Source organism: Melanerpes formicivorus, unplaced genomic scaffold, assembly GCF_026170545.1.
Source record: "Melanerpes formicivorus ecotype bairdi unplaced genomic scaffold, bMelFor1.0.p_v2 SCAF_16, whole genome shotgun sequence".
Taxonomy (NCBI): domain Eukaryota; kingdom Metazoa; phylum Chordata; class Aves; order Piciformes; family Picidae; genus Melanerpes; species Melanerpes formicivorus.
The window spans coordinates 13,866,305-13,886,217 of record NW_027142368.1 but is presented as its reverse complement, the minus strand read 5'-3'; the positions used below and the strand labels follow the sequence as shown (position 1 = coordinate 13,886,217).

General features: G+C 47.1%; 1 protein-coding gene and 1 long non-coding RNA gene across 3 annotated transcripts in view; both read left to right on the top strand.

Annotated features, from left to right (window-relative positions):
* KCNQ1 (potassium voltage-gated channel subfamily Q member 1) overlaps positions 1-2,857 on the top strand; it is a 356,172-nt gene extending 353,315 nt beyond the window's left edge. For both annotated transcript variants that reach the window (XM_068148314.1, XM_068148313.1), the window contains one exon: positions 2,266-2,857. In XM_068148314.1, the coding sequence (XP_068004415.1) occupies positions 2,266-2,466 (201 nt within the window). In that variant the 3' untranslated portion in view covers positions 2,467-2,857. The remainder of the gene's footprint in view (positions 1-2,265) is intronic.
* A 25-nt stretch (positions 2,858-2,882) lies between these two features.
* Positions 2,883-18,322, top strand: LOC137446044 (uncharacterized). The gene is made up of 5 exons (XR_010988561.1): positions 2,883-5,492; positions 8,573-8,708; positions 11,128-11,233; positions 13,976-15,994; positions 16,550-18,322. It is a non-coding gene; the product is annotated as an uncharacterized lncRNA (long non-coding RNA).
* The last annotated feature ends 1,591 nt before the right edge of the window (positions 18,323-19,913 follow it).

Sequence of the window (19,913 nt, the reverse complement as noted above, 5' to 3'; positions counted from 1 at the left end):
TTCTCCAGCTTCCCTCGATTGAAGAATCTCATCTTTCAGCGGCCATTTCCATCCAGAATTACTCGCGTTTCATGTACCATCTAGGGTGCTTTGCCTAATGTTTTTCAAAACCAGCTGCAAAGTATAAATCTCCAGCACCTCATATTTTTCAATCACTCTATCTGCTTCCCTACCAGTTGTACAAAGTGTTTGGGGGGGGAAAGAGAAAAAAAAAACCCCAACCCAAAACAAAAAGAGAAAAGAAAAAAACACACCACCCCAGCGTTTGCTCTACGGTGGAAAAACATTTTAGTCCCCGCTGAAATCCTCAAGGTTTGTTGATGTTCTGCTCAGCCTTACTGTCTCTTACTATCCTGTGTGATACTTGGATGGTAGCCAGGCACATATAAATTGCTCCCACTCATGCTCTGGCTGGCGGGTTTATGTGCCTTTCACTACTTTCTAGCCGATATTTTAGGCAGCAATTTATTCCTATCACGTTGAGGGGGTTGTTTTTTTTCTGCTTACTTTCTTTTGCCTTTTTAAAATGCATTACATCTTTTTTTTTTTTTTCCTTTGCCTAGAATTTACTTAGTGTTTTAGGCTCCCTGTGGATCAGTGGGTCAGAGACTACAACGGCAAAATTGAGGCTTGTAGCAGGGGGTAGGAGACTGTGCGGCAGATTCTTGCTTCCCAGCTTCAATGCTTGCCATGCCAAGGGGTAGAGAGTGGGCAGGGCTTTGAAGTTGGAAGTGCCCATCTTCCCCTTGGGACATCTCACTGAGTACATTGGAGTCAGCACATAGAGGAGGCTTCCCATGCTAAGTAAAAGGAATGATCCAGGTTACTTCTCGTGTGGAAAATGCAAGAAACCAGAGACTGAGTCTGTAGTGCTCCCACAAACATTTCATTCTTGGTTTTCCTCTTGGGTACCACAAATGTACACCAAATACAGTCTAAATTTTGGGCCAATCCACAATCTAGCCTCTATTATGTATCCTGATTTTTCATTGTATTTTCTCCTAAAGATTAGAAGAAAGCAGAAAAAGGGGGGAAACAAATAATTTAAGGAGCTTCAGCTCTCAGGCCCCCAGCATTAGATAGACATGGAGCTGTCAAAATAGGTCCAGAGGAGGCCACAAAGAAAATCAGAGATCTGGAGCACTTATGCTGTGAGGACAAGCTGAGAGAGTTGGGGTTCTTCAGCCTGAAGAAGAGAAGGCTACAGGGAGATCTTCTGGTGCTCAAAGGTGACCTGCAGGAAAGCTGGGGAGGGAGCCTTCATCAGGGAGTGTGGTGACAGGTTGAGGGGTAACAGTCTTAAACTGGAAGATTTAGATTAGATATTAGGAAGAAATTCTTTACTGTGAGGGTGGTGAGACACTGTTTGCCTCAAGAAGCTGTGGATGTCACCTCCCTGGAGGTGTTCGAGACCAGGCTGGATGGGGCTTTGAGCAGCCTGGCCTGGTGGAAGAGGTCCTTGGCCATGGCAGGGAGGTTGGAACTAGATGATCTTTAAGGTCCCTCCTGAGCCAAACCAGTCTATAATTCTGTCTAAAGGCAGGAGAAAATGAGCATTATGGTTTAGGGCTGACCCTTCCCCTGCAGCCCCCAGGTGAAAAATCAGCTTTCATTCATCTTAGAAGAGCTTCTGACTTACTGTGAATTGTGTCACCCGAATGGCAATCCTAGTGCCCGCTGTGGCGTTGTGGGAGGAGAGTGTAAAACTGCATCACACCCCACTCCCAGCCCTTGCCACAGCCCCCAGCTCCTGCTCTACCCTGACAGCAGCCAAAAATACTTGTGGGCATTTTGTGACCTGAGCTGGAAATTGGGGCCAAATACAGCAGAGAATGTCAGTCAGACCTTGCTTGGAATTGATGAGGTCACTGCAAGTGGGGCAGATATTTACTAGAGTATATTGGTATTATTAAGGCATGTAAGTGTTGGAAGCTTACCATGGTTTCAAAAGAATATGGAGACAATCATAACAAGCCCCCATAGAAGCTGTGCTGGGACTTAATTCTCTATCCCAGCAGATCTCTTTAATAGCCTATTAGTCCTGTGTCCATCCAGGTATAAAATGAGTGTCAAACCACATACCAGAGCTGTCTTCAGCTCTGCCCAACTGCAATAAACATCTCCTGCTCTGATGAATGGTAACTCTGTGGCATCCTCCTGGAGGCTGTTGTGATCCTCAGCAAGAAGAAATGTCATTTTCATCGCATTTGTCTCACCCAGTTTGTTGCAGTTTTCTCTAAGCAAACCTTCCCTTGGCCTTTGCAGGTTACACAGATGGACCAGAAGCTGAACCTCATTACAGATATGCTGCATCATCTGGTTTCCCGTCAGCAGGGGGATCAAGGGAACAACAGATCATCTCAGAAAGGCAGCAGTGTGGGTTCAGATCTTTTCCTCCCTAACAACACCCTGCCGACCTACGAGCAGCTGACGGTGCCGAGAAGAAACGAAGACGACGTGTCCTGAGGTGGTCTAAGTCTGGGTTGGGTTCTTCCCACCTCTCTCCTCTGGGCTGGGTTCTTCCTCACCTTTCTCCTGTCAATGGGACTGAACTTTGAGAACCTGGAAGGAATTAAGTCCGTCATCCATCCAGCACGTGACTCCTGTAGCCAAACCACTAGCCTCAAACACAACTCTTCTAACGCCACTTGTAGTAGCCCAAGGATTGCCAGGCTGTCTTCTACCAGGGAAAACCTGCTGAAGCTCCACGCTGATTTTGTTCATGAACAAATGATCACAACTCATTATTTCTCAGAAAGATCAAAGTGCTGTAAAAAGAAGCAAAACTCCCAGGGTTTAGAGCTCCTTTGATAATAATGATAGTAATAATAATACTCTAATAATACTTGAACTTAGATGGGGGAGGGTGGGGGTGGGGAGAGGGGGGGGAAAGTGCATTCTGATTATGGATCTGCAGCTAGCAATATAGCTACTAAGAGTTTTTAAGCAAACTAAGATAACTTAATGTTGGTTTTATTGCATAAAGCACACACTAACGTTCTGGGGGAATGACAAACCACACACTGAATGATTTTCTGGTTCATTTTAACATTGCTGCATAAACAGTTAGCAGATAATGGCCAGGTTTTTGGAAATCTGCTTTTATTTCAGGGAGGAACTAATCCTTAATCTGGAGCAGTACTATTTATAGTGGGAAGTGCTATAGATTTATATTTTTTTCCTATGAGATACCAGTTTTTCACGGGGAGACAATAAAGTATTGCATAGAGGAAAAGAATGAAAAAAAAATGATTCTGCTTTCTAGAACACAGTTGCCAAAGAACTGCTATATAAATAGAAAACACAGTGGGCTGAATGTGCTTGTCCTGAAATAGCTTTTTAAGAAGAGATCCCACTACTTCCTAAATCTACTGGGTTTTAGCCTGCAGTCGCCACGAATAGGACAAGAGGCTGAAGTGCCTGGGACTTGCTGGTCAAGTGCTCGAGCTGGCCACTTACTGAGCATCCATAATCCCCTCAGGAACCAAGGCCCCAGGTCAGGAAAGCATCTCTCATCCAAGCAGCATATATGGCAAATTGAATAGTTTCCTGAATAATGCCTTGAGAAATTCAACTCCCTACAAGGAGCCATTTGCCACTGAAAAGTGCCAGCTCTCATCTGGAGGATCGAGGGCCTCAGCTGTGACCCATGAAGCTGAACCACCTCCTGCCACATGATAGCTGCAGCAAAGCCAGCAGCATTTGGCTCAGTGTGGATTTTCGCAGACACAACGTGAGCAGGATTTGAGCTGTGACTCCTAAGGCTGAAGTTCAGCCCTTGCAGGTAGCCTGCACCCACACGCAGCACCAGCAGCCCTGCTTCAAACGTGGAACATCTTCAAAGCTGACAGACTGTCAGGAGAAGCTGTTTAGTCCAACATGGTGGTGGTGGGTGGCCACCCATACCACTGACAAAAGAGGGAGATGTAGACACATCTATCCCCCTCTGCACTTTGAGCTATCACACACACCCAGTGCACCCCATTCAGAGGGAGTACCCCATGGTGAGCTCTCTCCTCTCCTGAGAAACCAATGCCCTAAAGCCTATACAGCAGTTAACATCCTCAGTCTGTAGTAGTCTGCACAGCAGTTAACATCCTCAGTCTGTAGTACTCTGCACAGCAGTTAACATCCTCAGTCTGTAGTACTCTACACAGCAGTTAACATCCTCAGCCCGCAGTACTCTGAGCAGCCTCAAACACTGATGTGTGATGAACTGAGACTGCAGGGAACCTCCTCATCATGCTGCTCATATCCTGGGCTTTCTTTTTCAACATTTCATCTCTTCCCCTTGGACTGCAGACAACAGCACAGTGTATTTAACTGTACAGATCCTGTGGCAATCATCCAGCCTTGCTGCTGTACTGTAGGTAAAGGTTAAGGGTGTAGAAATTCACAGGCATGGCCAGGAATTGTGTCTGGGCATTATGTTTTATCCAAATCAAAATTGCTGTCATGATTTTGAACCTCTATTTTATTCTATTTTTTTAATAGAGATTCACTATGTAATTTCAGGTTATCAACCAGCCTGCTAATTTCCTAATAAAACACAGGACAAGAGCACCATGTCTTTTGATTATTCTAAAATCCAGACACTTTGACATGCACAGGAGAGCTGTCAGCTTTGCTCTGCTGGTTTTTTTTTCTCTTAGCCCACTGTATTGTGGGCAGATGCTTCAATTTTAGTGCAGGACTGGAAACCTCCTGCTGATTCTGTGCTAAAGAAATGGTGGCTTTGGGGAGAGAGGTGTGTCCTGCAGCCCTTGCTGAAGGCAGCCAGGTCTATGCAATTTAAGGCTGTTGTGTTAACCAGAAAATGGATCCATTCCCACCTGTTTGTTCCCAAGTCCATACCTGCACTTTCTGTGTGGCAGCTAAGCCTGGTGATAACAGCCTGGTCAGACATCTCATGGAAAAGGTAATTTCCCTTTCTTGATGTGTCAGTTGGTTTATATCCACCTGAAAATCACCATTGCCACAATCCTGGGAATGAACAGGGTTTTCCAGATTCTCGAGGCTGGTGGTTTGTTGTTGGGAGGTTGGTGATTCCTCACTTGGGTCACAGAATCCTGGCATGGTGGGAGTTGGAAGTGACCTCTGGGAATCATCTAGTGCAACCACCCTGCTAAAAGTAGGCTGCCCAGGAGCATGCCCAGGAATGCATCCAGCTGATCCTTTCAGAAAGAGCACCACCTCTGAGACTTGCTACTTCAAACCTGATGACCCCTCTTGCCCTAAGAAGAAGATGATGATCCTTTTTCCTGGCTGAAGAGAGATGTCCTAAAATGAGCTGTGCAGCTGTCTGGAGCTAACCACTCCTGGGTGCTCACTGGTGACAGGTCATCACCTGATTGGATTTATCATGCCTGCTGGGGCTTCATACCTCAACAGCTTCTCCTGGAACTCCTCTTCCTCAGCATCTTTCTTTGGCAGCAGCAGGAAGGTGAACTGAATGGCTCAACACTGGACCAGCTCGAAGAAACCAGCACGCAGTGAGTTAATGTGGTTTTGCTGAAACCTGATCTGTTGGTGTCTGGTGGTCATCCAGACTGTGGAGAGCAGGTTAAATGGGTTAGGAAATACCTGTAAATATCTTGAAGGGGGGGGAAAGGGAAGCTGTAAGGTAGGCAAAGCCTTGGCTTTTTAACTTCTTACTCTGTTTTTGTAAACTATGTTAAAATAAAGGCATCTGAGAGCGTAGAAAAGAGTAAAGCAGCTCAATAGCAGTTTGAATTTTAAGACTGGGGGCCTGCACCCCCATCCCTGCCTAAAACAGCCATAAAGGTCAGCTAAAAAAATATGAGCTGGCTCAGTTTCCCCAGCCTGCCCATCTCAGGGCGCTGTGCAAGACGTGGAAAGTAGGTAGCCAGTGAATAGGAGAGGAGAAGAAATGTGGGGCTGCCCAGCTGAAGGTGATGATGCAAGGTCACCCTGTCTCCATCCACGGCAGGGACAACTTTGCAAGTTTGCAAAGATAATTAGTGGGGGGAGGGGAGGGGATGTATGCAAGGGAGGAGGTTTAGGAGGTGAGCAAAAGCATGGGCTCCCGGCTGGGGGCCTGTGTTGGGGGTTCAAGAGACAGAAACACTGTGCCTGGCACCAGTGTTAATCTACTGTTTGACCTCAGGGCAAGTCATTTCACCTGTTTGGCCACATCTGCTGCCCTCTCTCCTCTGCTCAGCCCACTTGTCTATTTAGACCACGAATTCCTCGGGACAGGGACAGCCCCTTTCTGGATGTTTGCTCAGTGCTGAGCACAAAGGGACCTTCGCTCTGGGGACTTGAGGTACCACTCTCATAAATATCTACTCGGGAGGTAAAAGCCACCCTGAAGCCCTGCTGTTTGCCAAACCTTTATTATCCTGAGTCCAAAGAGTGTCAGAGTTTGGCTCCTGCTGCCAAACTGACAATTGGAGGATGCTGGGGGTTAGATCCCCGTTGATATAATGTGTTAGAAAAGAAGGCCAGAAGTCTGCCCACCACTCACTTTCACCCTTGTGTTTTAATGCAATGGAAGCTGGGCTAGGTGTTGCTTTCCTTATGATCCCAGAGCCATGTGAAGTCCCAAGTTTCTGGTTCCCATTTCTGTTTCCAACCCATTGGAAACCATTTATAACATTCTCAGATGTCACTCACATTTTCAAGCCACAGGAGATGCTTCTTCCCACTCCTGCAACTGGAGTTGTGTGACCTACCACACTCAACCACACCCAAGGCAAAGCTTCTGCACAAGGAGCAAAAGCTTTTCCAGTGCCTTCCAATTTCATTCCAATGGTTTGGGTAGTGTTTTGCATCCTGCACTCCCTGAGCAGCACCAGCAGCTCTGATGGAAGTGAATGAAAGGCAACTAGTGGCTGCACCAGTGTGATGTGGAGGTGTCCCAAGAAGGATTCACTCCCATGCAGTAACCAAAACTTGTTGAGTTCAAATTGAAGACAGCAAGTCCTTCTGTGAATGCTGCCTTGTTTCTCTCTGCTCCATGACCTGACTTTGATGTCTAAGATGTGCAAATTTCAGATGAAGCTTTTTATCTGTGTGGTTGCAACGTGAAGCAGGCTTATCCTGGCCTTTATGATTCACCTGGTGCTCAGTGAGATGTGCACTCACACTCAGCCTTTCCTCAGTGGGGGTGCTGATACCATACCCCTCTCTCTTCTACCTCAGTGCCTATTTTCCCAAAGCTTATAAGAACTTAATTATTTTGTAGACCTCTACCCTTCTGTCAAGTTGAGTTGAACAAGGCCAACAGGTTCAAAAGTTATTAGGGGGAGGCAAAACAAACACAGCATGAGTGCATTAACCTTGTTTCCACAGGAACTAGGCTGAAAGTCCTCTCTCCCTGCCCAAACTCAAAGGTCTGGAAGAGATGTAACCCCTCACTTTGCAGAAAAAAAGAAAACCAAAGCAAAACAACCTCTAATTCATGTTCTTGGGAGCCAGGGACTCCTGTAAGGCTTGGTGCAGCCTGCCTTGGGCTCACCTCTTGCACCATGCTGGAAACCAGCATTTTTTCTTTTACTGCTCCCAACAACAGTGACCTCAAAGCTAACCCAACAAAATGTTTGACACCACAAGCGAAGAGCAGGTGTCAGAGAGGAGAGTTGTGGAACACATCCATGTGTGTCACTCCAACACATGTGGATGTCCAGGGAAAAGATGTCCACATGGCCAGCCAGGGAACACTGCTGGGGAAAGGCTGCCTGCAAAGAGATGGCATTGTCCAAGTTCACAGCAATCCTGCATGGGCTGGCAACTGCTGCCGGTGGGAGAGGCTTCCCAGGGGCCTGATGTGAGGCATTATGCTTTCTGCCCATGGATTTGTGTCTAAGAAGGACTGATCTATAAAGCCAGCCTTGAAACCATCTTGGAGCTGCGTTTTGCTTCAGAGCTAGTATTGCTCTGGCGAGCTGCCCAGGGATTTAGGCTTGGTTAATCCAGGCTTGGCTCTCCATGGCAGACACCCATGGAACAAAGGAAATAAAGCTTCCACGACCCTGCCGAGCTGCTGGTCAATCACTCAGCCAGGTGCAGAAATTGGGCTAGGCAGCCTTCAGCGAGCTGCCTGGGAGCAGAGAGGGGCAAATCCCCAGCAGGAGGGAGCAGACAGATCTTTAGAGATTTTCCTGCCATGATTTTCCAAGTCTGGGAGCATCGTGCTCCGAGTCCCAGTGCCTGTGCCTGTCACACAACGTTCAAAGCCACAGCTGAAAGGCATCACTGCTGCTTTCTGTGCTGCCAGTCTTAGAAGGACATGAAAAAAAACCAAGAAGCCAAGGAGGAAAATAAAATCAATGTTCAGTCCTGCTGTATGTCACATCCTGATCACTAACTGTAAAAGATAAATCTGTTAGGCAGGGCTGTTACAAGTACTACCCATGCCATAAGAAGGATGAAGTATTAGGATTACAAGCAGCCCATGAGGTGCTATCACCTGCACCTGTTGTGTAAGCACTGCCTAATAATTAGTCCTAATGATTGCTTAATGGAGTTATTAACTGAGCTGTCTATAAATGGAGCACAAATGTAAATGTGAAGCTTTCCTCCTTTCACATCCTTGGCCTTTACTCTGCAGGTAAATCTTCTGCCTTGATTCTGTCCCTTTTCCATGATTTCCCAAGGGATTTCCTTCTAGGAGCTAATGGAAACACTGGATGTGGGCTTGATGAGCAGAGGATACCTGCCCTTCAGAGCACTTGTGGAATCATCAGGTAAGAGAAGCGACTGCAACTGCAGGAGGGAGTTTTCTGCAAGCTGCAACATCTTTTTAAACATAGTTTCATAGTTTGTCTTCTAAAATGTGAGGCAGATGTGCTTCCCCCTCTGACAGCCTCCTCTGCCTGTGCTGCAGGAGCTGCAGCCTTGTAGCCATCATAGAGCAGATTTTAAACAATCGTTTGCTTAAAGGGTTGCAAATGTTTCTCTTTTAGTTCAGTCAGCAATCCGGCAGGTATTGTGTTTTATGTACTTTGCCCCTGTTCAGTGAGGTGAAGGGATCCTCAGCAGCCGTGGAGCAGAAAGCAGAAGCAGGGCAGCAGGAAAGTGCACCAGAGGAGAGGTTCTGTCCTGAGACAAAAAGTACTGCCCCAGGCACACAGTTTCCCTCCACTTCTTGCAACCAGAGCATCGCTTTTGCTACCCTGTCTTGATCCTGCACCCAAGTGCTAAGCCTTAAACACCTTTAAAGTGCTCTGAAGTGTCCTGAAATTTAATTTCCATCCAGTTCTCCCACTCCCAAGAGCCAGTTTGGGGCTCAATCCAAAACCTGCGGAAGGCAGCAAGGCTTTTGGCTGACTCCAGTAGCACTCGGGACGGGCCCCTGGGATGTTTCCTGGTGCCTGCACCTCGGCAGGGTGTTAGTCACCGCTCCTTGGCATCACACAGCCTGTGATTAACATTTCCTTCCTACCCCCGTCCTTCAGACCCGCAGCTCCGCTTCGCACTTTTTGTTTTCCTCCTTCCCCCCTTCCCGGCCGAAGGGGAGAACAATTCCTGGAAAAGAAAAATGCTCTTTCCCCCACGTTGCCAAAACCTTCGCAGGGAGCTTGGGGGCGGGGGGAGGAGGAGGAGGAGGAGGAGAGAGGAGACTTTGGCGAACATATGGCTAAAAGCGTTTGGGGGTTTTCAGATGGTAAATGACCGATGAGGTCTCAAAGGGGTTTTATTTATAAATGATAGACTCCTGAGAGAGAAATAATTGCTGCTCTCCCAGGCGTAAAAAAGCAATTCACCTGACATAAAACCCAGGGATAAAATTAGCTGAATGAAAGCTAGATATGGCAACTGTATTAAGCTGGGTTGGTTTTTTTTCTCCCTGCCCTTTACTTTTTTTGTCTTTCCCTTTCGCTGAGTGGTGAATCATTTTAATTTTGTTTTCCCCTCCTTTCTTGGAAGGAGAAGGGAAAGGGAAAAAAAAAAGAAAAAGCCAAAGGCAGAGCAGTGCCTTGGGGCTGAAAGAACAGATGGTGCCCTGGGCGGCCCTCCGGCGTGCTCTGCGGCGTGCATTCCTCCACTCCGCCGCTCGATAACTGAGTTATACAGCACACGACCATCTGGTGTATGACACATCTTGTGTCCCCCGGACAATGCCCCAGCAAACCTCTTCAGGGGAGAGGTTAGTTTCTAGGGTAACAGCAGCATGTGCAGCTCCAGGCCTTATTGAGATTCAGGGCTCCTCACTTGTCCCTATTCTTCTCCTCCCTATTGTTGTCACTTGAGCTTTTGCTGCTTGGTTACTCCAAGACTGACAATATCCATCAGTATTTTGTCCCCGGCCCGCAATCCATTGTCTCCAAATTTTGTTTCATTATTTATGTTTTCAATATCCAATGGTTTGCTGAAGCATCTGCTGTAGAGTGATAAGGCAAGTGCCTATTGAGGAGGGCTGTGCTGCTGCCTGACAACGATGCTCTGAATTATTTAGGTTGTGGTTGGACAAGCCTTGGAAAAAAAAAGCCAGGGTATCCACGAAGCACTGAGGTGACCTTACTTACTTGTTGGCTTCAGGTTTTATAGGTGTTCCCATCTTTTAATCCAGACCAGCAAGAAGTTAAAGCCTCCACAGGTAAGCCAGCTCTCGGAGAGGTAGCTCTGGAGGGCTCTGGATTTTTCTTTGCTGGGAGCTAGTCAGGAAATGAAAAAGGGTTTTGCCTTCACTTGGGATTTCTGAGGGATTTTTCCTGAAGTGACTTTGGGGTTTGAGTGCTGATACTCTCCACTCAGTTAAAGAGCCAGGGTCTGGATGGACTACAACCACGATCAAGCAGAGGGACTATGCATAGTGCTCTGAAATGCAGTTTTTAGCAACCTAAGTCAGAAAGTACAATCAGCAAACCAAAGCAGAAGAGATTTTCTCCACCAATAAAAGATGTCTGTCCCACTGAAGGCTCTACCCTGTTGCAGAACAATTATATTATCAGTGTTAGCTCCCTCAGATATCTGCAGCTGTTGAAAGCAGCCAAACCCAGCCCTCCATCCTGGCCAACAGTGGGGCCATCTGGGGAGGTACCTGGGCTTTGTGGTGGTTCTGAGTGCACAAGAAAGGTTCATACACTGATATCACACAGCCTGGAAATTTGGTGTCAAGTCACACAGGCCTTCTCCTCATCTCACAGCTCTCCTCTCTTCCAGCTTCAGAGATGGATGGGCTGCAACCCTGAGCTCCCTCAACATCTGTCCAGCTTCAGAGCATTACAACTGAAAGTGAACCAGAGCAGGCAGTCCTCTCCTGCAAAAGGTACTCCTGGTCTAAAAATAGTATCAGGTATCTTTAGAAGTTGTGGAAGGTGCTCACAGTACTGAGCCTTCAGCTGAGTGCTGTATAGCAGTCTGCTTACTAGAGCTGGATGAGTTTTTCCTAAAACTGGCAGAAGAAGAGTAATGAGGACAGAGGAATTGAGAGCAGATATTAAGAGTTCGTCAGTCTAATCTAGCAAAGCAACAGGCTAAGGTTGTTCTCCATAAATACATCCAGGAAGAAGAGCTGCTGCCTCACCTGAAGGGCGGTGCTGCCACAAGTTGTCCACAAATACATTCCTGAAGATTTAAATATCACAGAAGGGGCTTTCTGCAGCAGCACCCCAGTGTAAATATGGAGGGCCAAAACTTCCAGCTTTAAGAAGTCATTTGGTTGATTAGTGGAAGAGATCATAGGCTACGATTGCCTGCAAAGGCAGGGAACTGTTCCACATGACTCAGGACATCGCTGCTGCTCCAGTATTCTGTAGCTATTAAAAGCAGAGGAGAGTATCTGGTCTGAACTTCTGTACAACACAGACCATAGGAGCTCAATGCAGTTACTCTCTGCTGAGCTCAGCAATTTGCCTGACTTCAGCTTTATCTCACAAAAAGTCATTCAGTTTTGACACAGACCCCAAGCTCCATTTCTTTCCCTGAGGTTTTGTCACAGCTTTAATCCCCCTGCTATTAAACTGGACAGCTTTTCTTGATTGGGTCTGAATTTGTTCACCAGGACCTTTGGTTCCTATTAGGCTTTCCACAGCCAAATTAAGAAACCTTCTAGCATAGGAAATTATTCTGCCTTAGCAAAGATTACAAGAAGCCTGATCTGTGAGCAAAGACCAGGGTAAATACAGTAACTGACCCACAAAAGTTGAAGGGTTTGGCCATTTCTTCCATGCCATGCCTTCCATATTTAGTCATTCTTCTGACTTCATACTTTCTATGCCATGCCTTCCATATTTAGTCATCTCTCTGACATAATACCTTGTTATTTTAGAAGCTCATTTGAAAGTGATAAAATTGCCTTGGTGCAACAAAACCACCCAGGGTTGCCTTGGTGACTGTGGGCTTTTGCCCATTTCAGTGGTAAGGCTTTGGGATCCTTAAATGTTCTTTGTGTGTGTTGTGGGGGCAGAGAAAAGGAAAGGGCAGACAGAGATCTCTGGATGTGCCAGCTGCCCAGGCAGCAACCAGAGGACCTCAGTTATGATAGCTATCAGTCCAGACCCACCAAGTCCTTGAGACTGGTTTTAAAACACTTAGAAAAGGACAATGTGCAGGACAGTAAGATGCAGAGTTGGACTATTAAATGAGGATGGGTCTCCCTACAAGTATCTGGATGTATGTGTGGATATGTAGCATCCATCCCCAGAGAAGGAATGGTTATATATTATATATATTAGTGTTGAGCATTATTTGGAAATTTATATATATATATGTTATTGCTGATCATTATTTAGAGACACACAAAGCCACACAGGCAGAGGCAGAAGTGCTACATGCAGTACGGAAACAGAGGGACCTCGACAGGCTGGACAGATGGGCAGAATCCAACGGCATGAGATTGAACACATCCAAGTGCTGGGTTCTGCACATTGGCCACAACAACCCCAGGCAGAGCTACAGGCTGGGGTCAGAGTGGCTGGAGAGCAGCCAGGCAGAGAGGGACCTGGGGGTACTGGTCGATGGCAGGCTGAACATGAGCCTGCAGTGTGCCCAGGCAGCCAAGAAGGCCAATGGCATCCTGGCCTGCATCAGGAACAGTGTGGCCAGCAGGAGCAGGGAGGTCATTCTGCCCCTGTACACTGCACTGGTTAGGCCACACCTCGAGTACTGTGTCCAGTTCTGGGCCCCTCAGTTTAGGAAGGAGGTTGACTTGCTCGAATGAGTCCAGAGAAGAGCAACAAAGTTGGTGAGGGGTTTGGAACACAAGCCCTATGAGGAAAGACTGAGGGAGCTGGGGTTGCTCAGCCTGGAGAAGAGGAGACTCAGGGGTGACCTTATCACTCTCTACAACTACCTGAAGGGAGGTTGTAGACAGGCTGATGATGGTCTCTTTTCCCAGGCACCCAGTACCAGAACAAGAGGACACAGTCTCAGGCTGTGCCAGTGGAGGCTCAGGTTGGATGTTAGGAAGAAGTTCTATACAGAAAGAGTGATTGCCCATTGGAATGGGCTGCCCAGAGAGGTGGTGGAGTCGCCGTCATTAGAGGTGTTCAGGAGGAGACTTGATGGGGTGCTTGGTGCCATGGGTTAGTTGTTTGGGTGGGTTGGATTGGTTGATGGGTTGGACATGATGATCTTGAAGGTCTCTTCCAACCTGGTCTGGTTTATTCTAAATAAAGGTTTATTCTAAATGAAAGACATCACACAGCTCACTTCATCGCTAGAAGAAATTGTCACCTGCAGCCTCAGCCTGGAAGGGTTTGCCCAAAGGAGCCAATCTTACTGCTCTTGTGTTAAAAAAGGAGCTGCTGTTTTCTTCCCTGTGGTAAATGCAGAGTGAGGAAGGTAAACCAGGCATGTGCTGCATCTAGCAGTATCCCTGCTTTGACTGCCACATCACTTCAGGGCAGAGAAGTAGGAGCAAATGGGGATGAAAAGAGTTGTGGTCACACAGCTCAGCACCAGGGGCGTTGATCTGGGTGACCACTGTTCCCACTGTGAAAGGAAAAGCTGGTTATGGGAAAAAATCTAATGGAATCAGGAGGGAATTACCATCTCTCCCTTTTTACAGAGAGGAAGGACAAGCCACAGAGCATGAAGAGACGATCACTTTGCTGGGTTTGTGCTAAGATATCTCTATACAGTCCAAAAGCCACACTGGACCATGCTGCCACACCTTCGTTCAGACATCCAAGACCCAGAGGAAGACAACCAGTTGCTCAGCTGCTTCTGTTGAGAGCACAGCAAACAGCTTCTGAGGAAAGAGATTTCTCTTTGGAAGGGATCCCTGAAGAGGCAGAAAGGCAAATCAAATTAGGAAGCATAAAGCAGAGTGCCAGGAGCAGAGGGCAAGAGAACACACCACCATTCCCATCTGAAGCGGATCCCTTGCTAAGAAGTCAAATTTACTCCATTCTTCCAGGAACATCTGAATGTCTACTGATAAAAATAACAACAATAATGGCACAGTCCTTTTGGAGGAACAAGCAAAACAAAACAAGTGGAGCTGGGAGACCTGATGTGATTTGCAGCTAAATGCATTTCAGAGATAAGAACCTGTTCAGAGGAAAACACAGGATTGCCCCTTCATGAGACTTACTTTCTGGTATCTTTGTGGGAACCAAATGAATTGCAAAACATCTGCAAGGTCCAAAGTGTCAACTATGCCTTTATGTACGTGGAGGAAATGTCACATGATGGAGGCAGTCATTGGACATGGTCAATTGTAAGGTTTTATCCTCTGCTTAGCCTTAAAGCCTCGCTCAACAGTCAGGTTAGACAATGGCACTGTCAAAGCAGGAGATGGATCAGTTTGGCCACTCCAATGAGTTGCTTATCAGCACAGAAAGTGTCCCCAGCCTTGGACAGCACTGGCATTTTGTTTGCAAAGCCTGGCTCAGGGCTGCTTCAAATGAGTCTGCTTCCAGACTTGCACATCCAGAAGCAGCCAAACAGAAAACCAAAGACAAAGCACAGCTATCAGTTAGGATTTGGGAAAGTAACCATGCAAATGAAGGGAGGTTCCAAATGAAGGGAGGTTCCAAATGAAGGAAGGTTTCAAATGAAGGAAGGTTTCAAATGAAGGAAGGTTTCAAATGAAGGAAGGTTCCAAATGAAGGAAGGTTCCAAATGAAGGAGGGTTAAACTAGATCCATGTCTCTTGCTCAGATTTCTCCTCCACAAGCATTCCAAAAAATGCCAACTTTGCAGAAGCATCTTACAGAAACATATGAAAAGGAGGTTCAAGGAGCTGCCAAGCCAGAAGAATGGTTTAGGAAGGCCCATATGTGTGGCTGTGGGTGCCAAAGATCTGCATACTGATGGCTTGCTTGTCACAGTTTATATGGAGCCCTCCCACGAGTCCCAGTGATATACCTTCTGGATTTGCAAACTCATGTTGCTTCTCCAGGAAACTCTTAAACCCAGCAACATTTGTAAGACACAGTTTGTGTGAGTTTTACTGCAGTCAATGTCTGCAGCATGCCAGCATCTCTAGCCTGTGAAACTGCACAGAAATGCCACCAGCACCGCCTCCAGCTGCGCTCTGGGCTGGGAGCTGATCTCCAGTTTCCACCATCTTCCACCGCTCTCCAGCCAGCACTACCAGCGTGCCAGACCAGCACGCTTAGGTCTTTCAAAGCCCACCTAGATGCTTTCAGAACCTGTGGGCAACACTGGTCTGCAAGAGGGAAGCTGTAGATCACATTTTTGTGGCAGTAAGTGAAGGACATTTCTGCAGGACCACCAGAGAATGAGGCAAAACTTGGGGGATAGAAAACCAACAGCCTGAACTGCATCAGGCTTGTCACCTCCACAGCTGCAACCAGCATCCTCTTGCTCTTTAATTACAGAGCCTCTCATCCAGATTACTGGCATTGGCAAGCACTGTTGGACTTCATACAGCTCCCTTCACATCAAGGGAGGTTTGCATTGGGCTTGTAATCATTACAGTTAATTATTGTGTTATTGCATCACTGTGGATGCTCTTGTAAAGTCTGACATCTGTGTGACGGGGAGAACGTGTCTGGATCCACTCCGAGTGGGTGTCCCACCAAATGAGATGCTATTTGCAGGATCTAAGCCAGGCTGGGTAAGAAAATGATCAGCAAAGGGAGGAAGGTGGAGGCGGGGGGTGGGGAAACATTTGATAACTAGAGATTAACTCTTCATGACCATGTCTGCTTCTGCTCTTGGGGTGTGGATACTCTATAAACACAGCCTCACAAGCAAGAGGGGGGAAACAGGAGCTTGAATGATCTCATAGTGCATCTTTTGGGTTTGGTTTTTCCCTCTTTAGGTGTTGAGTGGTCTCCACATCATACCAGTCCTGGTTCTCATGCATGGCATCTCCCAGTGGTACTGTGAGCCCATAACAATACCAAAACTAAGGATTCTGAGGCCAGTTGTAATACGAGGCTTACCCAACCAATATGTTTGTGACACAAGACATCACTGCCTCATCAGTCCCTGCTCAATGTCATGGAGCTCCTCCTGCTTCATGTCCAGGTGCTGATACTGCAAAACTGAGGAGATCCCTGGGACACTGGAAGAGAGTATGCAGAGCAAGTTGCTGAGTTTTGTATCCATACCATTGGCAGAGATTAGAAATGATTTTCTTCTTCCTTTTTTTATTTTTCCTCTCAAGCTCACAGAAATCCTCTCGCAGAAACTTGTTGCTGCCAGACCAAATGAAATCCAGGAAGCCTGGTGCAGAGTTTGGGACCAGCTCCTCGCAGCGTAAGCAGGGCTGCGATTACAACAGACCCGGAAACAGCCGCTGGCGGCTGTGGAAATGGAGCCAAGGGCATTCACTGCAAAACAGCTCCTCCAGTCAAAGCAGCAATGTGGGTCACAGCATCCTGGGGCTGTTCAGTCCAGGCAAGGAGACAAATGAGCAGAAAGTGAGATGTGCAAAACAAGTGTCTTCAATCACTTTAGAAAGTGAGCAGCCAAGCCTGTAAATTACACATTAGGAATAAAATCTGTTCTGAATTTCAGCAGCCCTTACGTTGTTCTAACTTGGATGTTTGCATTTGACATAACTGTGTTCAGCAGGGCAGTATCAGATAAAGTTTGGGATAGCTTTTACCTGCAAGAGAAGTTCAGTTCCCCATCATGGTCTTCTCCCACCACCTACTCCCTGCATCCTCCCACCTTTGCCCTGCAGAACCTCTTTAGAATCATAGAATCAATAAGGTTGGAAAAGACCTCAAAGATCATCAAGTCCAATCTGTCACCCAACACCTCATGACTACTAAACCATGGCTTCAAGTACCACATCCAATCACTTTTTGAACACCTCCAGTGATGGTGACTCCACCACCTCCCTGGGCAGCACATCCCAATGGCTTAACAACTCTCTCTGTGAATTACTTTCTCCTCACCTCAACTCTAAACTTCCCCTGGTGCAGTTTGAGACTGTGTCCTCTTGTTCTGGTGCTGGTTGCCTGGGAGAAGAGACCAACCCCTTCCTGGCTACAACCTCCCTTCAGGGAGTTGTAGAGAGCAATGAAGTCTTCCCTGAGCCTCCTCTTCTCCAGGCTAAACAGCCCCAGCTCCCTCAGCCTTTCCTCATAGGGCTGTGCTCAAGGCCTCTCCCCACCTTCATTGCCCTTCTCTGGACGTGTTCAAGAGTCTCAATGTCCTTCTTAAGTTGAGGGGCCCAGAACTGGACACAGTACTCAATGTGTGGCCTAACCAGTGCTGAGTACAGGGGCAGCTCTGTAGTGTTAGTGCTTGCTCTGTATGAAATGCTGCTCAAAAGCTGGGCTTTAATTAATATGCCCCCAAAACTGAGGATGACAGTTTTGTTCTGGTTGTGGCTAGCTGGCATAACCAACAAGTTACAACAAGGTAACACCTAAAGAAAAACTAACTGGAAAAGGGATGAGGTTTGCTCTGCTGGGGAGGAGTTACGTTGCCTAGAAACCCAAATGAAGGTATTTATTTAAAGTTGTTGGGTAAGCCTCCCAATGCAGGTATTCCAGGAAAGGATGGAATTTTTACAGTTCCAGGAAGGGAAAGGAGGTTTGTGAAGACATGCATCACGTGCACTGTGAGATAAACCCACTGAGTAAGTCCCAAATGCAGCACGGGCTGGGATGGCTTACATCAGCTCCCTGAGTCTGGCTCCCTGTTGTGTAGAGGAAGAGAGCTCTACGAGGCCATTCTAGCACTAACATTGAAGAGATGACTCCAGGAAAATGGTTTCAGCCTCAATTTCAGGGCAATGGTTTTGCTGTGCCAGTGAAGCTTGTGTGAGCAACAGCTCTGCAAAAGAGAACATTAAGAAGTGTGAAATCCAGCAGACAGTGGTGAATGGATCAGGCTGCAGCCTGCAAAATCACTCCATGAAGAACAGTCATGGCCAGGAGGGGTCAAGCTGTTGTCCATCATGTCAGCAGTGGCTTAAGAAAAGAAAATCACACCCAACCCTGCAGTTTCTAAACTATCCATAAGGATTTCTCATTTCATGTGGTTAGAAGAATTCTCTCCCTAGTAAGCTGCTACTGAAGACAGAAGTGTCCAGTCACTCCTCTCCTAAGATCTTCACAACAGAAAAAGAACACAAGAAAGTGTTTTATGGACCAATAATGTTTGGAGCTCTCAAGAAGTTGCTGATTAACCAGCTGCTAAGGGTAGGATTCCTCCAAAGCCAGTTGTGCAGGGAAAAGGCAGGTTTATCAGGGGAATGACTTAGATTTGCTCAAAACATTATGTGGTGGGTTAGCTAGGACACTGTTCCTCTGCTCAGGTTGAGGGTGATGCTGATGGCTCCTCTCAGCAGCTTCTGCCATTCTATTTTCCTTGGAAAGTCTTTCCTTGACATATTTTATAAATCCAGGCATAAAAGATGGACTTTATACCACATTGGGCCCTACCTACAGCAGAATGTGTTGTCTCTTACTGATACAAGGACTTGCTGGAACGTGTCCAGAGAAGGGCCATGAGGATGATCAGAGGGCAGGAGCTCCTCTCCTATGAGGACAGGCTGAGAGAGTTGGGGCTGCTCATTTTGGAGAAGGCTCTGAGGAGACCTAATTGTGGCCTTCCAGTATCTGAAGGGAGCCTACAAGAAAGCTGGGGAGGGGCTTTTGAGGATGTCAGGGAGTGATAGGACTGGGAGGGGAATGGAACAAAACTAGAAATGGATGTTAAAAAGAAACTCTTCCCCATGAGGGTGGTGAGACACTAGAACAGGCTGCCCAGGGAGGTGGTGGAAGCCTCACCCCTGGAGATCTTTAAAACCAGGCTGGATGTGGCTGTGAGCAACCTGATCCAGTGTAAGGTGTCCCTGACCATGGCAGGGGAGTTGGAACTAGATGGTCCTTGAGGTCCCTTCCAGCCCTGACAATTCTGTGATTCTGTGGCTATCCAGGTGGCAGTTTCCTCTGGATTTTTTTCTCAGACTGAGGTGGACTTCCAGCTTTACTCTGCCTTAAAGCTTAGGATAGAAAGCTATGAACATGTTGACAGTCCCTGTTAGATAATCTGCTGTCTGCCAAACTGAAAGGACTGTTTCCCCTCCAGCTGCTTTGCAGCTCTTCTCTGATACCTTCACTGCTCACAGGTGAAATAAAAAGGTGGTTTCTACTACCACCACAATGAGGATTCACAGGGAAATGCATAAATGCACTGTTCCTCCAGGCCTGGTGCACCTGCTGCTAGAGGTGGTGAAAATGTTGTAAGAGGATGCAGTGGGAGCTGAGCCAGGCTTAGCTTTCTTCTGGTTACACAAGCCATAGGATGCAGGTCGATGTCTCCCAGGAAACCAGCCGGCCACACCAGTCTGCTGCTAGATCCCATGCTGTGGCTTGAAAGGGGTGGTACTGAGGCTATGAACAGGGAAGATAGAGCTGCTTAAAATAGCAACACTGCCACTGTCTGTGACCAACAATCATCTGGGGAGTTGTGTTCTGAGAGTCACAACTTCTGAACCCACGGGAGTACATCAAGTCTTGAGGGGTTGCTACAAGAAGGAGCTTCTTAGCTCTGTTTGGGGAAAATGA